The 19,933-nt window shown below is 38.1% G+C and overlaps 1 protein-coding gene across 6 annotated transcripts in view; it reads left to right on the forward strand.

Moving 5' to 3' along the window:
* Window positions 1–1,304: 1,304 nt before the first annotated feature.
* cblb (Cbl proto-oncogene B, E3 ubiquitin protein ligase) overlaps window positions 1,305–19,933 on the forward strand; it is a 99,287-nt gene continuing 80,658 nt past the window's right edge. For all 6 annotated transcript variants that reach the window (XM_039618391.1, XM_039618393.1, XM_039618395.1 and 3 more), the window contains exons 1-3: window positions 1,305–1,532; window positions 2,167–2,337; window positions 4,433–4,683. In XM_039618391.1, coding sequence (XP_039474325.1) covers window positions 2,170–2,337; window positions 4,433–4,683 — 419 coding nt within the window. In that variant the 5' untranslated portion in view covers window positions 1,305–1,532; window positions 2,167–2,169. The remainder of the gene's footprint in view (window positions 1,533–2,166; window positions 2,338–4,432; window positions 4,684–19,933) is intronic.

Raw genomic sequence — 19,933 nt, forward strand, 5'->3', positions numbered from 1 at the left:
CGAGGACTGTGGCGGTGAAAGAATAGTAGCGCTGTCCTCGTAGGACACCGAGGACAGCATTAATCCGAACGGTGAGGTCCGTCGCCTTAACAATAAATTTGAAGGTCAGATTAATGCTCGCAAAACGATCTCCGAACTGTCATTTTTAACAACAGCAACCGATCCTCTAACATCCAGAGAACTTCCCTACACGACGCAACCGTCGGGGAACTGAGTGTGTGGGTGTGTGGGGGGTTGGGGGGCTGCAGATGGTTTCCTTGTTTGCTGGGAAGATCCGTGGTTCGATCATCAGAATAAAGACAACGTCCTCGGTGGTTGTATCAGGAAGAACATCAGCCATCAAGATCTAACAAATCACAGCGGAGCTATGTGTAAATGCTGTAATCACTACTACACAACTTCAATAACACGTTTATGGAGGACGCACACTTGTCACACCCAAGCACTCTTGTCACTTCCGGTATAACACTGCTCGTTCCGACTGAAAGGAGTGGGAGCGGCCCTTATGTCACGTTGTAGTTGTAGCAAGATTCCAGAACAAGGCTAGAATGATGCAGGAACTTACATTACTGTACCTCTAAAATAAAAGCACAGACTTTACGCTATGAGTTGCGTTTGTGTGACGCAAAAATAAAGCCCAATGAAAAGATGAATGTAGCCACCAACCGAAAGCAAAAGGACAATTAAAAAAAAGGCAAAAGTTAAACAAAACACATTTGTGCTGGGAGATACATATCTTGTGTTTAATGTAGGATAATTCAAATTTTGCAGTATTTATAAAGGAATAGAGTCTTCATAGTTCTGAGATGGGCCTGGGAGGTCGAGGGCTATGCTATGCACTATTTTAGTTTTTCTTAAGACTGCATCCTGATTAACCATGTTGCCACTTGAAACGATAATCATAAATTAATCAAGAGATACAGTTCTGTGATCTATTATTTTGAGTGTTAATAATATGGGCTACAGTGTCTAATTCTTATATTGACCAAAAATAAAAGGAAAGAAGTCGACAAAATTATTTTTAAAAAATCGCTAACAGTCCTATCTTTGATTACCACACACAGTGATGACATTGTCACCTTAAATTAATCTTGTCGTTGGCCGTCATCTTTGTACCACTGGTGCTATTAAAAGAGCATGATTGTTGGGTGTTAATTTTAATTAATAACAAAATCGAATACAAGCTGACCACGGAGCCGAAAATCTAGATGTAAATGATTTCATCAATCGTCACTTTATTTTGAAATGTTCCACTGGAAGTATAATTTAGAGTATTTAACTTCACACCTGTTTTGCCGTACAAAACGTATTGTGCCTCGCGATTATACAGTTCCTCCGGCTGCTCCCAGGGAGTTGCTCTTATTTGACAATTATAAATTTTGAGGATTTATAGTGAAATAACAGAACTATATAGGCTGGATACTTTTCATGCCCATTTTTTTTCAGCATTGGACTCTGGGATAGTCCTTGTTTTTGTTTTGGATGTGGACCGAATTCAGTAGGGATCCCAGCAGATATTCCCTTGTGATTTGGTAAGTTAGGACTTTGTTCCCCCTCCAACATCCGTCTATATAAGTGTAAGAATCTTGTGTGACCTCAGTCACAGTCGCTTAAAACGAAAAATCAGCCTCCCGGAAACAGTGGTTATATGGTAGCTTACGTTCATAACAGGTAGTTCATGAAAACCAGAAAAACGAATGAGTTAACATATGACAAGATCACTGCACACGAAGTAAAAACTTGATCCTTAATCAAACCACAAAGGAAGAGGACGGAATATAATAAGCATTTTGTGCAGCTTAGTTTTGCAGTTAAAGTTCTGGATGTGTAAAAATAACGTGCAAATCTAGTGACATACACTCATCAGGAAAGACGCTAAAACCTATATTGCAGGGGTTTAACTGTCAAGTCCAGGACCAAGGAGAGGTGTGGGGGGGAAAAAAACCTAAGAAGAAGCTCGGTATAATAAACATCTTATATAGGCTGTGCGTATTCTCTCATCGTCTGAAAGCATATTAATGAAAAAATAACAACTGTAACTGTTTTCGCAAACCAAAAAATGCATCAGGCTGATTCTTTTTTTCTATCAGAAATTTTTCAGAAACATTTTTCAAATGTTTTCATGTCAATTAATGTCTTGATAGTGCAAATTCTGTGTAATTGTAGGAAATGGCAACTGCTCTCAGTAGCCGATATCCTGGTGGACGTGGACCAAACAGAAGTAAGGGGCGAATTTTAGGCATCATTGATGCCATCCAGGATGCAGTGGGGCCACCCAAACAAGCAGTTGCTGACCGGAGGACTGTGGAAAAAACTTGGAAGCTCATGGATAAAGTTGTAAGTCTTGAGAAATGACCTTGGCCATCAGATTCTAAATTCAGTTCAATTCAATTCAATTTTTTTTATTTATACAGCGCCAAATCAGAAAGTACTTTTTGTCGTATATTAACATGGAGAGATGGAGTTAATGGCTATGCACCTTTCATGTTTTCTAGTGGTTTATTAAATTTATTTAAGCATTTGTTTCATCCATCATAGATAGATTTCTAAAAATGATACCTACATGAAATTCTTACCAGATATCAGTAACAACCCATCCAATCCATCCGTGCAAAGAAATCAAACCATAAATCTTCATAAAGTTAGGTGAGAATGAGAAATGAGACAGGGCAAAAGTATTGCCAATGCATGTGCTGAAAAACAACCCCACAGCATGATGTTCCCACCGCCAAACTTTACTGTTTACTGTTATGGTGTTTCTAAATTGATATGCAGTGCCTTTTTACATCCAAACATGGTATATATTATGTTATCCAAGAAGTTCAATTTTGGTCCCATCTGACCACAGATGCTTCAAATGCTTTTTCTTCAGCAATGGAGTCTTGGATCACGAGCATCCATACAGGCCATGGTAATTGAGAGTATTACTTAATATCTTCTTTAAAACACTTGTACCTGCTGATTCAAAGTCTTTCTCTACCTCTCCACAAATGGTCCTTGGCTCTTGGACAACTCTTCTAATAGTTGTTTTCACTCCTCTGAATTATAGCCCAAACAGTGCTCACTGGAACCTTCAATAGTTTAGAAATTCTTCTGTAAACAATGGCATCATTGTGTTTCTTGCAACAATAAAGTTCCATAGGTCTTGAGAGCACTCAGTGGTTTACCCATCACAAGAAGAAATATCTTGGTAATGAGACAGTTTTTAATAGGGCATCAGTTGGGACTGAACCAATCTATCCATCCATCCATCCAATTTCTTCCGCTTATCCGTGTGGTCAGCAGCCTAAGCAGAGAAGCCCAGATATCCCTCTCCCTAGAGCCACCTCCTCTAGCTTGTCTGGGGGAACTTTAAGGCAGTTGAGAGATATAATCTCTCTAGCGTGTCCTTGTTTCTGCTCCAGGGCCTAGATGCTCTACTCTCAGCTTCTCCCGGATTGTCTATCTCCTCACCCTATCACTAAGGGAGAGGCCAGCCACCCTTCAGAGAAAGTTCATTTCTGCTGGTTGAGTGCGCAATCTTGTTTTTTTAGTTACCACCTAGAGCTTGTGACCATTGGTGAAGTTCTCTAACTTCTAACTGTAGATCGACCACTAAATCAAGAGCTCAATTTTCACGCTCAGCTCCCTTTTCACCATGATGGCATCACTGCAGCCACAGTACCAATCCACCTGTTGCTTTCCCATTCTCCTCTCACTCACTCGTGAACAAGACCCTGAGATACTTTAACTCCTCCAGTCGGGGCAGCAATTCTTCCCGGACCTGGAGTGGGCACTCCACCGTTTTCCGACTGAGGACCATCGCCTCAGAATTGGAGGCACTGATTCTCTTTACACTCCAGTGCAAGCTGGAAGCCACCAAATGATGAAGCCAACAGAACCACATCATCTGCAAAAAGCAGAGATGAATGGAGACCACTCAAGTGGAAACTGTCCCTTACTTAGCTACACCTAGAAATTCTGTCCATAAAACAGCTGAAGCAGTTGATATCAATTTGCATTAATTGGCAGGATTCCTTTCTAATTACTGATAGAGTTCAGCTGGTGTCAGACTTTCCATGCCTTTTTGCACCTCTCTTTCTTCATGTGTTCAATACTTTTTCCCTGTGTCGTTTATCATTATTACACACAACTTAATTAAGAGACATCTGTGGTTTGATTTCTTTGCATATGTGGGTTGGATGGGTTTACCGACATCTGGCGAGAATTTCATCTCAATAGAACCTTTAGAACTACCTTTACTTACAAAAGACCTACAAAATCGGTCATATACATACTTATGAGTTACATAATGGAACTAATATAGGCATAATATTGTTCCTGTTGTTCCTCTCATGCTGGCAAACTGGCCGAGGTAGAGTGGCAGGAGAAAATTTGATGTTCATTGAGAAAACATTGATATTTAATTTATTGATGAACTCCTTTGCAACAGGTGCGGCTCTGCCAAAATCCCAGACTCCAACTGAAAAACAGTCCACCATACATCCTGGATATTTTACCTGATGCCTACCAACACCTGCGGGTCATACTAGGCAAATATGAAGAGAACCAGATGATCATACAGCTTAGTGAGAATGATTACTTTAACATCTACATTGATAGCCTTATGAAGAAGTCCAAACGAGCTATCCGGCTCTTCAAAGAGGGAAGAGAGAGGATGTACGAGGAGCAGTCACAGGACAGGTATGACGACGGGATATTTCCTGGCTTTTGTGTTTTAACACAGGTTTTCTTGGTTTTCTCTGGAAGCTGCTGGTTTGAGAGAAGTAGCTATCCTATGATGTCTCTCAGACAGAATAGGAACAATAATAATTAACAGTTTTGTTTTAGATTTAAAAATTACAAGCTTTTTGGAGGTACACTCTGTTCTGGCCACTTAATTCCAAATCTATATGTATTTGTGTACATTTGGGCTAGATATGCACAGTAGATGCTCCTTGATGCCCTCAGATGTCAGTTTCCTTTTTGAATACTGTACAAGACTGTGCTCTTTTTTTGTTTTACTCACGATAACCATAGTCACAGAGACAACATGACTACCTGTCTTACCATTCACCTTTAAATGTTATTTAAATAACATTTTCTTAAAATCTTAGTAGCTCAGCTTTCCAGCCTCCTACAACCAACTCATATGTGTCACACTTGCAATTACAACTGTGAAAGTCAAAAGTTTCCATAAGTACTTCAACACAGCAACTCCTGCTCTTTGTCTTAACGCTCAATATTAAGTTGCAGGTTGATTCATCTGAAAAATATGTTGGAATGATCTTGACAACTTTAAGTTGTTTTTTTTTTTAATCTCAGCCACATCATGATGATAGATATTTGTAACTGTACATGGCTGGTGAGACAGCTGAAATACTGTGATAGCAGCAATGATGATTATGAAGATGATTCTCTGTGAGAACTTTACCCATTGCAGAGTTACAGGAAGAACACTTCGCATTCTTTCCATGGTCCAAGTTGCAAAGTAGTCATATAATCCAAAAAGTAACTATGCAGAGAGTCTCTGCTGCAATTTCATCTGTTTTGAAGGCAAACTACTTCACGGTACTCTGCTGTCTATATTGAAGCTTAATAGAAATAAACACACATATATTTTATTTGTTTTTAACTGATTTTTTTACTTTATTTTTTTTACTGATGTCCAGACAGCCCTTCGACTGTCTTTCTTCCCAAACTATCTAAGGATAAATGCCACTACACATCTTGTGCATTGCAAAAATTTGATATGAAATTCAGATTTTTTTTAAATGCAAACCTGTCATGTAACATATACAGAAGGCCCAGCCAGATGGTGTATTCAATTCCAGAAACTTCTTGCTATGAGTCAACAGGCCTAAAAAGTAAATGATTTCTGCCATTTAAAAACTGTTTTTGCAATAGGTAATTTAAATGTGTAAGGCTCCAGTAATTCTCAAGAGCCCTTTCTGATAGCTATGTGCAGAGCTTCAGAGGGAAAATCCCCACACACTTTACATCCGCTTCATATATTTCCTTTTTATCTCAGCTGAAGAAGCATCCAGCACCCTTTTTGATCTGTATGTGTGAAACGCTTTCTTTCTTTTTTTCTTACTTTTATTCTCTTATTGCCTCCGATTGTATAGGCTTAATTTATTGCAGTAAAACACAGTGTTTACAGTAAACACTATATGTTGCTGTTGCAATATGGTAAAGAAGAAACCATAGAAACAAGACTGTAATATATTTCACATGTGATTCAGATTTATAAATGTCAAATCTGAATCACCTGACAAATTATTTAGCTATTTAGTACATTCTTGGTAGTTACATGATGTTGCATGAGTCAGTATTTCTAGACTTTTAACATAGCTGTTTTCATTTGCATAAAGCAAAGAGTCATGCGGTGTGTGTGGGTTCGTGATGATTCCTTCTGCTTCAATGAAGTCTAAAAGAACAGTTGAACCAGTTGCAGGGTTTGATTTCTGTGTTAATCAAATTGATTTCCGTTTTTATCAAATTGTTTTTGCTGTTACAACATGAGGTTGAGCTTTTACATTGTATGCAAATGTTGTAGGATGCCTGTTAAACCAGACTAAGTGAGAAGTGTTCCAGCAGTTTCTCCCATAGTTGAATTTTGGAACCTATACCAGTGATTATTAGGGAGAAAGTATATCCTGATATTTATATATCAGCAAATATTTTTCAAAATATTTTCACACATAGTATACATAGATGTTCAAGATGTGAAACTGGAAAATGATAGGGGCATTATTCATCAACTCTTCTCAATGTTCTCAAGTGGATGTTCTGCAGACACATTGAGAGAATGGTAAACAGTTTCAAAATTACATGCATCCTTTTTTGCTGTCTAGCAATGACTCTTTTAACATAAGAAACTCAATTTCACCAGCATACAGTGTTTTAAATAGACCCTAGCTAGAACAGTGTGAAAAAATATGTAGTTGCAAATATATAGTCCGAGTTTATTCTATTCTATTTATTTTTATTCTATTCATCCTTCTATTCATATTGTGAGAAAGTGGACTCTTAAACATACAGGCAAGAGGCTCTCTTTCCACCTACAAAAGACTGAGAGAAAGGGTGGCTGTGTGTCTTTGCTCATGTCTGTTTGAGTAATTGTGTTTTAACCTGACATTACATTATATTTACAACTTAAACTGGAGAAGCACTTTGTCTCTTTTGTATTAAATTTGAGCCTCTCTTTAGAAACAGACTCATGGCTGTTTTATATAATTGAGCAAGTTAACCTCTTCTTTTTCAATGTTTTACTTTCTAGTACAAATCTTTGACACCATAGCACTTTGGTGATAACTCTCTCTATTTGTCCTGCCCATTGACAGTTAATGCCCAAAGCAGATGATGTCATTTGAGTAAACCCTTTTCAGAAAAGAGCCCATCAAACAGCGTAAAATGACACTGACAAACATGAGTGGTTTTCATAATTCAGTGCTGCAAATGATAGATTTATTGTATGAAATGTCATTTGCTAAAACTGAGCTGTAAATCAAAGTTGCAGTAAATTAGCTCTGCTAAAAAAGTTTTTTTCTTGATCTTGCTGAAGGTTGCTTCAACTTATGCTGAAACAATTTTTTTTCTTTTGTGATCCTCATTTGATAGTTCACATACTACACCACATAATTTTGTACTGTCATATGCATTTTTTTATGTAGCTTATATTTCTGTGACATTTTATACCAGGATAGTTAAGGTGTTAAGATTATTAAAATCTCGAAAGAGCATTAGCAGGGACTGTTTATATTTTTAGCATATGACCACTCGGCAAACTCTGCCAAGAAAAGATTTTATTCAATAGGAAGAGAAGTGATCTCTGCAAAAATAGGCTTAGCATGGGGCAGTTATCTTCTGTGGCTAGTTGAGGGTTGAGGGAAAAGATAAGAGAGAATGAAAAGTATAGACGGAAAAGAAAAGCATAGTCCATTTTTCTTTGTTTAATTTAATATTCACTGTATCAGTTATTTCTTTTAATTTGTTCATGAGAATGGGCATACTTTTACAGTACTGTGCGAAGGTTATAGGCAGGTGTGAAAAAATGCTGTAAACAAAGAATGCTTTCAGAAATGGAAGTGTTAATCATTTATTTTCATCAATCAACAAAATGCAGTGAATGAACAAAAGGGAAATCTAAATCAAATCAATATTTGGTGTGCCCACCCTTTGCCTTCTTCTAGGTACAGTTGCACACAGTTTTTGAAGGAACTCGGCTGGCAGGTTGTTCCAGAAATCTTGGAGAACTAACCACAGATCTTCTGTGGATGTAGGCTTCCTCACATCCTTTTGTCTCTTCATGTCTCTCAGACACATTCGATGATGTTGAGATTTAGGCTCTGTGGGGGCCATACTATCACTTCCAGTGCTTCTTGTTCTTCTTTACGCTGAAGATAGTTCTTAACTAGAAAAATTTGCATTTCCTGCGAAAATGCAGTGTGGATGCTGTAAAGCTGAAGCTGTCTGCTGAAACTAGCAGAAAAAGCTGAAAAGTTGCAGAAATTGTAAAAACTTTGCAGAAGCAAAGGAACTTTGCTAAAATGTAGTAACTTAGCAGAACTGTAATATCTTAGAGGAAACATAATACTTGGCAGAAATACAATAGCAGAGCAGAACCTAGCAGAAATATTGTAACTTACCAGAAACACGATAACTTCTCCAAATTACAAGAATTTAGGAGAAACAGTATAAGATAACAGAAAGAATATATTTAGCCAAACATTCTTAAACATTACAGAAATACTATGATTTAGAAAAACAGTACAACATAGCTGAAATGCTGTGATTTACCAGAGACACTGTAATATACTATGAATATTATAATTTTATATAAATACTATGTATTAGCAAAAATACTCCAGTTTAGCACAAATATTATAACATAGTAGAAATACTATTCTATAGCAGAAATGCTATATTTAGAAAGAAAAATATAATATAGTAGAAATACTATGATTTAACAGAAATCCTACAATATAGCTTAATAACAATGATTTAGAACAGATACTATGATTGAGCAGAATAGTAATAACTTAAGTGAAAATATTGGAAAGGTAAAATGACAAGCTGAATAAAAAGGAACATGGTTAAGTTCGCTCAAAACTAATTTTTGTTCACCTGTGAAAAAATAAAATAAAAATACATTTAGAAAAAAAACAAATACGAACAGCCAACAGATATACACAAAATCAAATATGGATACACAAATCACCAAATACACAGGAAATCAAATATGGATACACAAATGTACAGAGAGAGACACACACACAGGGTCTATGCCAGTCAACCAGTCTGAATATATTAAATTTTTATCCAACAATGAGATGCTGCCCTAAAAAGGGTCTTCTTTCTCTCTCTCTCTCTCTCTCTCTTACACACACACACACACACGCACACACACACACAGCAGCAGCATCACCAAGTGAACAGGGGCTGTTAACAGCATGTTTCTAGGTCAGTCAAACAGCTGTGAGCTTCTCAATTTGAATCCACCAATCAGAGAGGCTGTGTGCTTTTTCTATGTTTTAGCACAAATACTATAAAACGGCAGAAATACTATAATTAAGCAGAAATACTATATTAAGTACAAATCCTATGAAATAGCAGAAATAGTATGATTTAGCACAAATGCTGTATTTAGCACAAATCTTATAAAATAGCAGAAAAAGTATGATTTAGCACAAATGCTGTATTTAGCACAATAGTAATAACTTAAATAGAAAAATTGGAAAAGCAAAATGAACACCTGAAAAAATGCTGAACATGCTAAGGGTCCCTCAAATGTAATTGTTAAATGAAAAAAAAAAAATCAGCAAAGAAAAGTATAACAGTCACACAATCACAAATATGGACACATATGGAAACACACATGCACAGAGAGACACACAGGATCAAATTCAGTCAAGCAGTCTAAATATATTGAATTTAAATCATACAATAAGATGCTCCCATAAAAACTCTCTCTCGCCCTCTCTTTCTCTCTCTCTCTGTTACACACACACACACACACACACACGGGGAGAGAAAAGCAAGTTTCTAGGTCAGTCAAGCAGCCTGGGAGCTGCTCAATTTGAATCCACCAATCAAAGAGGCTGTGTACTTTTTCCCGCCAAAACAGGTGCATCTGTTTTTACACACACGCAGCACAGAGACATGATTTCTGCAGTCTATTTCTCATAGTGAGGACTCCCCTCAAACAAATGGCTATAATTTCCTAACCGTAGGGGCTAGAACGGTCATTCTTACACCGTTTTGTTCAGAAGAGATGGGGGAATCTTAAGGTGTTCACGATTTATCATTACAATATGAATTATTGAAGATATTTGACTTGTAATGCACCATAACTGAGTAGCGGCAAAGCGAAAACTGCCTTGACTTGCCCTCAAACAATGCTTTCTAACTCTAAATCTATTTGGAGTATCGATATCATTCTTTCACCGTAAGAGACAGCAGGCTTTGGTGAACAGTCATGGAAATTTTCAGGTCTCTGTGGAAATCCATCAAAAAGGACACATATGGAAACACACATGCACAGAGAGACACACACAAGATCCAATTCAGTCAACCAGTCTAAATATATTGAATTTGAATCTTACAATGAGATCATCCCATAAAAAGGCGCTCGCTCTCTCTCTCTCTCTCTCTCTCTCACACACACACACACACACACACACACACACACACACACACACACACACACACACACACACACACACACACACACACACACACACAGAGCCTAAAGGGAACAGTATTTGTGTCATGGAGTAACAAGAATCTGAGGTCCATATTAGAAAAGCTGCTAAAGTCATAAAAGTTTGCAGAATAAATAAATGATGAATATGAATTAGTGGTCTGTGATAGTGTATTAATTTGTAGGGCAAAAAATATTTTGACCAAGGTGTAATTGAACCCATGGCCTTTGGGTTGCAGACCTATGTCATTACCAGCTGCGCCACTGGGAAAGACAGTGAGTCCTTGGGAAACAGGGTGATGAGCAGTCAGAATTAGATCGCGGTGAGAGGTGAAGAATGCTGTTTTTTGGAGTTACAAAACGTTGTGTAACTCAAAAACTAGGTGGACTAGAAGCATAATTCTTGTACTGGGTGAATCAGCGGACTTTGGTGTACTTTGACTGTGATTTTCATTGCTCTTTGTACATCCGTGGCTGAGATATGACGAGAGAAGAAAGGGCAGACCTCAGATATGATTGGCTGGCTGGGAAGCCATGCAGGCCCTGATATGTAAATTTGAATGTCTCAGTCCTGACAGAGGATTGGCTGCCTGGGGAGCTGGCAGAAATATATAGAAATAGTATGATTAAGCATAAATACTACATTTAGCAGAAATACTATATTAAGCACAAATCCTATAAAAAGCAGAAATACTATATTAAGCAATATAAATATCCTATAAAAAGCAAAAATACTGTACTATGATCTGGTAGAAAAACTATAATTAATCAGAAATACTATATTTGGCAGAAATACTATATTTAGCACAAATCTTGTAAAATAGCAGAAATAGTATGACAATAGTATTACAATAGTAATAACTTAAACAGAAAAATTGGAAAAGCAAAATGGACAGTTGAAAAAATGCTGAACATGCTAAGGGTCCCTCAAATATAAAAAAACTATTACAACCGCACAGTCACAAATATGGACACATATGGAAACACACATGCACAGAGAGACACACACACAAGATCCAATTCAGTCAACCAGTCTAAATATATTGAATTTGAATCTTACAATGAGATCATCCCATTAAAAGGCTTTCTCTCTCTCTCTCTGTCACACACACACACACACACACACACACACACACACACACACACACACACACACACACAGGGAGAGAGAAGCAAGTTTCTAGCTCAGTCAAGCAGCCTGGGAGCTGCTGAATTTGAATCCACCAATCAGAGAGGCTGTGTACTTTTTCCTGCCAAAACAGGTGCACGCAGCACAGAGAGACACAGGATTTTTGCAGTCTATTTCTCATAGTGAGGACTCCCCTCAAACAAATGACCATAATTTCCTAACCGCAGGGGCTAGAATGGTCATTCTTACACTGTTTTGTTCAGAAGAGATGAGGGAATCTTCAAGTGTTGACAATTTATCATTAAAATATGAATTATTAAAGATATTTGACTTGTAATGCGCCATAACTGGGTAGAGGCAAAGCAAAAACTGTCTTGACCTGCCCTCAAACAACGCTTTCTAACTCTAAATCTATTTGGAGTATCGATATCATTCTTTAAGAGACAGCAGGCTTTGGTGAACAGTCATGGAAATTTTCAGGTCTCTGTGGAAATCCATCAAAAAGATATGACGAGAGAAAAAAGTTGTTCATTTCCAGAGTTTGAAATCTGAAGAAATCTGAGCGAAGGACAAATTTCCTACCCTCAAACAAGTCTAACTCATTTCAGAACAGTAATAGGTGAGAAAGAAATTCTTGAATTGTGAGCGTCAGGAGTGTCTGAAGATATACGGGGACAAGCCTCATGTTTTAACTTCACTTCGTTAAGGAGATATGACGATTCGAATATGCCTCTCATTACAGAAATCAAGCGATGATTTTGAACAAACTCTCCATTGACTTTCTATGGAGAGTTATCTGACTTTGTGTTGCTCTGAGGAGATTTGCCAAAATTCTATAAATCTCACAACAATGATGGTGACATTTTCTGAAAGCCAGCAAAAATACCTACGTTTTGATGTATAATTTGTGGAAGTTGAGTGAAAATTGAGCAAGTAGCAAGAAGTTGTTCGGACATGAAGAGAAGACTGCGAAACCTACAGTGGCACACTGGAAGCCAAGTGCATAGCAACCATAACAACGCATGTATTTTCTGAAAAATCACAATTTTGCAACTCAAAACTTTAAGAGGGATAAGATGAAAATGGTAACAGATATGAAAAAGCTGAATCATACATGAATAGCCCAATAATTTGTGAACATTTTAAAGTTTGAATGGTTGTTCTACGTGAAAGTAGGAAAAAGTAGTTAAGTTTCAAAAACAAGCAAGTTTTAGCAGAATTTTGGAGGTTTTCCATTCATTTCAATGGGACAAAAAATTGCATAAAAAGCTTAATATTTTAAAAAGTATAATGGCATAAAATACCAAAAGTCATAGCACCCATCTCCTGAAATAGCAGAATATTTTAAAATTTGAACGGCGAAAATAGCACAAAAATTGTGGAAGTAGTTAAAGTCCAAAAAACATAAGAAAAAAAGCAACTTGAAGAATAAAGTATAAAGAATAAAGAGAAACAGGAACTCAATAGTGTGGATGCCTAAAGCATCCACACAATAAAGAGAAACAGTAACTCAATAGTGTGGATGCCTTAAAGCATCCACACAATAAAGAATAAAGAGAAACAGGAACTGAATAGTGTGGATGCCTTAAGCATCCACACAATGACTTCGATTGTATGTTTGGGGTCATTGTCCTGCTGCAGAATAAATTTGGGGCCAATCATACACTTCCCTGATGGTATTGCATGATGGAAAAATATCTGCCTGTATTTCTCAGCATTGAGAACACCATTAATCATGACCAAATCTCCAACTCCATTTGCAGAAATGCAGCCCCAAACGTTCAAGGAACCTCCACCATGCTTCACCGTTGCCTGCAGACACTCATTATTGCACCGTTCTCCAGCCCTTCAACAAACAAATTGCCTTCTGTTACAGCCAAATATTGACTCATCAGTCCAGAGCACCTACTGCCATTTTTCTGCACCCCCCGTTCCTATGTTTTCGTGCATACTTGAGTCACTTGGCCTTGTTTCTACGTCAGAGGCATGGCTTTTTGGCTGCAACTCTTACACGAAGACCACCTCTGGCCAGACTTCTCCAGACATTAGATGGGATTTCCCACTGGTTTCTGCCAGTTCTGAGCTGATGGCACTGCTGGACATCTTCTGATTTCAAAGGGTAATAAGCACTGCTGCAGTAAGTTTCCTTGGCCGACCACTTGCGTCTATGATCCTTTACGTTGCCCGTTTCTTTGTGCTTCTTCAAAAGAGCTTGAACAGCACATCTTGAAACCCCAGTCTGCTTTGAAATCTTTGTCTGGGAGAGACCTTGCTGATGCAGTATAACTACCTTGTGCCTTGTTGCTGTGCTCAATCTTGCCATGACATGTAACTGTCTTTCACAACCTCACCTTGGTAGCAGAGTTTGGCTGTTGCTCACCCAGTTTTAAGCCTCCTACACAGCTGTTTCTGTTTCAGTTCATGGCTGTGTTTCAATCTACATGTGACATTGATGATCGTTAGCACCTGTGTGGTGTAATTGGTTGCGAAGTAGTTGATCATACACCTGACTATAATCGCACAAAATCCCTGACTTTGTGCAAGTGTACTATAAGAATTGATGCTGGTTTGAAGGCAAAAGGCAGTAACACCAAATATTGATTTGATTTAAACTTTTCTTTTGTTCGCTCACTTTGCATTTTGTAAATTGATAAAAATAAACAATCATTATTTATATTTCTGAATGCATTCTTTGTTTACAGCATTTTTTCTTACCTGCCTAAAACCTTTTGCACAGTACTGTATTTCTGCAACTAACATGTATAGGCTTGATCTGGAATGTACTTCTGCAGAAGGATTTTTATTACGCTTGTTGATGTGTCATCGTGAGCAGTCATTTGAACTGATGATGTCATACGTTCCCATGGAAGGTCTGAGCCTGAGTAAGCTTCCACAAAGTAGAACCTGGGTAGGAATAAGTCTCAGCATAAATGTTTGTGTGTTTATGAGAGTGCATACATACAAAGGACTGGAAAGTTATTTTGAGAGGTTTACTCACTGCCTTCTGACTAAGGGTTTATATCAATGTGCTTTGACCTGCAGTATTATGCCCCCACCCCACAAACACACATGAAGGAAAAAGAACAGCCCCTCCACTGTTGGATCAAAGCTTGGATTGAGTCATTCGGGTCCAAAGGGCCCATTTAAGAACCAGTCCACATCCCCCAGCTGTAAATGGGAAATGGACTGGTTCCTAAATGGTGCCTTTCTACTCTACTGGAGCACTCAAAGTGCTTTATACACCGTGCTTCATTCACACAGGCACTATGTGCTGGCCTAACAGTCATATACATTCACACTCCAGTGAATTGGAGAGCAACTTGCACAAGGATACTTTGGAAACCAGGGATTGAACCACCAACCTTCAAATTGTGAATTAGCTCTACCTCCTGAGCTACATCCAGTTCTGCTTCATGAGCTATATGTCTGTGAAGGTTCGCAGTCATTCAGCTCATTGTGGTCTAAGGAGCTTAGAAAGAAAAGCATCTGGACTTCTTTAAGTTTCCTTGAGGTGAAACATCTTCAAGGAAACTTAAAGAAGTCCAGACGCTTTTCTTTCCAAACTTCTTAGACTTTATGAGCTATAGCCATTCCCCTAATTTTTCTTCTAACACTACGGACCCTGCCGGACACTCAGCTATGAGCATTGAGGTGCACCGAGAGACAGGGGCTGTGGCAGACAAGCTTTAAACTGCAGCATCTTCAAAGCTTTCAACCACACCAACGCCTGCTAGTGACTGGTATTGACTAGGGGTCACTGCCGAACGGATGCGATCGGGGGACAATGTAGTGACTGGTATTGAATAGGATCACTACCAAACGGATGCGACTGGGGGCAGTGATGGGAATAACGGCTTTACTTTTTTCAGAAATGAGTAATCTAACTAATTACTATTATTATCGTTACAACACCGTTACCATTACTAACAAGAAAATGCGGTGCGGTTGAGTTACTATTTTTCAACAAACAGACGGTTGAAGCTGTCTTCAGCTTACCGCATCTTATATCAGTTGCACGGAAGTAGCTGTAAGTAATCTGGGCGCTACAGCTTTAAGCAGCTGCGCGCGCTCCCGCGGGCGGCAATCACTTTCTAGCAGACGATCACTTTTTGGCACAACACCTGGAGCTAAGGGGCAAAACAATCGCATGATTGCTGCTGTTTGACTGAGGAAGAATAAAGTAGTCGTGGTAAGCCAATCACATGACCCCATCAAGATGACAAACCAACAAGGTGATATATGCCAGTTTTTAAATTGTGTTGATAGGCCACGTAAAAACAGAGTCATGATAAACAATATATACGCGTGTTTTTTCCTGAATAGTTTCATCACGTTTACTGTCTAAGGACAGAGCTAGCAAGCACTCTCTGCTTATGACCCAAAAAATAAAAAACAAAACAAAAAACACCCCTTTCGTGTTGGTGGAAAAATGCACCATGTCCACCAATCAAAAATAATATGGCAACATGACATTTGGTTGTTTAGGAAGACGGGGAAGTTTTAGGAGTGACGGCGAGAGAGAGAGAGGGAGAGAGAGAGAGAGAGATTTGTGACGTTTAGCGTGTTTGGACTGTGTAGTTAATGTGTTGTCTTGTGTAGTTAGTGTGTAGTGTTGTGGATAGTTTTGTGATGTGTGTCAGAACAATGAGGTGACTGCTGTCTCCAGTTAGAAAACTTGACCTGCTGTCAGACCTGCAGGTATCAGGCTGTGATATTCTCCTTTATAGTGGACAGAAATTTTTGGAGTGGCACAAATAATTTGTGTGGCATCTTATTTAATGCAGAACACCTGATTGTTATGTAAATAGTTTGAAATGGTTATTTAAAAAAGGGGGTAAAAGGTAAATGGCTGCAAATAACTTTGTTGTTTGCAAAACTTGTGCACATGAGTGCGATCATGGCTCAAGAGTTGGGAGCTCGCCTTGCAATCGGAAGATTGCCGGTTCAAGCCCTGGCTTGGACAGTCTCGGTCGTTGTGTCCTTGGGCAAGACACTTCACCCGTTGCCTACTGGTGGTGGTCAGAGGGCCCGGTGGCACCAGTGTCCGGCAGCCTCGCCTCTGTCAGTGCGCCCCAGGGTGGCTGTGGCTACAACGTAGCTTGCCATCACCAGTGTGTGAATGTGTGCGTGAATGGGTGGATGACTGGATGTGTAAAGCGCTTTGGGGTCCTTAGGGACTAGTAAAGCGCTATACAAATACAGGCCATTTACCATTTTTTACCATGATTTTAAAATTGACAATTTATATTTGCATTTAAAGTTATGAAATATGATTCTTTAAACATGTTTGTGGTTGTTACAGTAAAAAATATAACTTTTTCTACTTGGATTTTATGTTTTTTGTCTGATTTAAGATCATTTCTCAACATAACTGTAAATTCAGACACGTGAGGTTGTGCTGAAAAGAATGATACCAAACAAGGCAAAGTAAATAGTTTTTAAAGGTGAAATGTAGAGGGAAAATCAAAAGTAGTTAAAAATGGCCAATTATACCCTGGACCCCAGAGGGTTAAACCTTTTTTTTTTAAAGTAACGCAATAGTTACTTTTCAAGTAATTAATTACTTTTAGAATCTTGTAACTCAGTTACTAACTCAGTTACTTTTTTGAAGAACTAGTAACTATAATGAATTACTTTTTCAAAGTAACTTGCCCAACACTGACTGGGGGACACCGTAGTGACTGGTATTGACTGGGGATCACTACCGAACGGATGCGACCAGGGGACACCGTAGTGACTGGTATTGACTGGGGGTCACTACTGAACGGATGCAGCCGGGGGACAGCATGAAGGACATGGTCGAGGAAACCCCTCCCCAGAAGTGTGCTGTCAAACCCAGCATTGGCCCTACAGTGCCAGCCCACTTTTTTCCAGTTGATCGCTCTACCCTTTAACATCCAGACTTTATAATCATAGTTATCATCAACCATAGACAACCCTTAATTGCAGAAAAGAGAATGCTTTTTATTAATAAATCTAGAAACATCTTCCTTACATCACCCTTTTGATAGAATACTGTTCCCAGTATGATAGGAAATGTTACATTAATGAATTGATAATAATAGCTTTTATCATCATTCATAAGAGCCTAAAAATGATTCAAATGAAGCTTTTGAATACCAGTACATGATGTTGGAGAAATGGTAATACATTTATCCAGGATTAAAGTAAATGCTCAAGACTGAATATTGAATACAGCACAACTGTATGGTCCCTACCATATTACTGTTAATGAACAATTCATTTATTATTTAGAGACTTCTGTTATAGTGACCCTGACATTTAAAGTAAGTCTACAATGTCACAGTGAGCTAGAGGAAGCCGTTTGTGACAGAGACAAATTGTTCAGATGGCAGGAAGCCAGTAGAAATTGAGATAGTGAGCAGTTGAGCAGCTGGAGTGCAGGTGTCAGCACAGCAGTGTGATACCAACTGTGTAAGCAAATTTGTGACTTTGCTTTATTTTATTTATGGGGAATCTGAAATTGATCTTTTTAATTAACATGTTGAAAAGCTGTTTAGTATGATTTCATTTATGTGTTGCTCATAACAGAACAATCAAAAAATTACATAAGTCAGCCAGCAGTTTCTGGCCATGCTACCCTAGACACGCTGAATAAACTAGCCCTAATGAATAGGCTGCCTTTCATGGGCAGCTTGTCAGATGAGGCAGATTACACAACCAGACTGATAGCACAGATCATGGCAAGGACACATGAGAGACTGACCATATATCTATCTTGCACTTTGAACTGAGCATTAAAGTGGGGTGATGCTGTAAGCAGGGAGAAAATTTACATTCAAAAAAGTCTCCAAATACATTATGTAGCGCAGAATACATGCTGCTTTTTCTGTTTGTTTGGGGGTACTTAAGAACAGATCCCTCCCCCACAAGCATGTGTGGTCTTTTTCTTTGCATCCCAATGAAAAGTTATTTTGGTTGGCCCTTGGTTGATTAGAGGCTTAATGGTAACCAGAGAAGCATGAAATTACTCTTTTTCAGTGCAGGCATACACACAAGCACACTCATATGCTCATACACATGCAGACCAACTGAAGTGGAACACTACCGCAGAATACTGATGCTCACTTTTCCCACTTTAACCTGATATTACCCAAATACTTTATTCCATTTCCAAGGAAATGGAGAAAGACAGTAGATGGGCAAACATTCCAAAATTAAATCAGAAATAAAGCAAAAGTTGAAAAATGTTATGAATAATTGTAAAATTATAGTATAATTTATCAAAATGACTACAGCTCTGATTGACGTTTAACTGTTCCTGGTGACTGATTTCTTAGTCAACTAAACAAGGCAAAAAACCCAAAAAACTAGACTAACTAGCTAGTATAGGAGACTAAGAGACACTCAGATATCAAGTTAAACTTACATTTTATACTCCAAACAGACAATGAAGAAAAACACTAAGCTGGTGTTAAATATGACAAATTAACATCCAAAAAGTGTGATGCAGTGTATGAATGATGCACGTTGTGCATAACTGATTTGTAGCATTTCTGAACATGATGCACCACATGGCTGAATAACATAACGGCAGTTTACCATCATTTACCATCAGTGGGCATCAATTAAAATGATATCAATTAGATTAAAAGAGCCTCAATATGTGTAGTGTTTTATGTCCACTTTAAAGTAGTCATGCAATTACAACACAAATCGTGGTTATCTATTTCTATAAGGGGATTCCAATTAATATTTGCATGTTGTGTTTACATTACAGTTAATAGATTATGTTTTTGTCATCTGACCTATTTTATTAGTAAATGTGACATCAATTAGGGTTCTACTGTTTTAGTGACTCTTTTAAGTCCTTTGATTATTTGTTTGAAATTAAATTTTGACATGCCATTTTCAATTTTTGTCAACCATTTCATATTATAGTCACCACAGAATATTGTTTTTCTGCATTTGAGTAGTTGATCATAAAATAATATGTGTGTGATGGCGAATTGTACAAGACAACAATATTAAACTCATCTGATGGGAAAAAAATCACATGTAAAGCTACATTTGTAAAGCACCTCTCTTTTGATAGTGTTTGGGAAGTTACGAGATGTTCTTTATTTTTTCATTTTTGCCCTTCCTCATAGCAAAGGTGG

This window comes from Oreochromis aureus, linkage group 10 (genome assembly GCF_013358895.1).
Source record: "Oreochromis aureus strain Israel breed Guangdong linkage group 10, ZZ_aureus, whole genome shotgun sequence".
Lineage (NCBI taxonomy): Eukaryota > Metazoa > Chordata > Actinopteri > Cichliformes > Cichlidae > Oreochromis > Oreochromis aureus.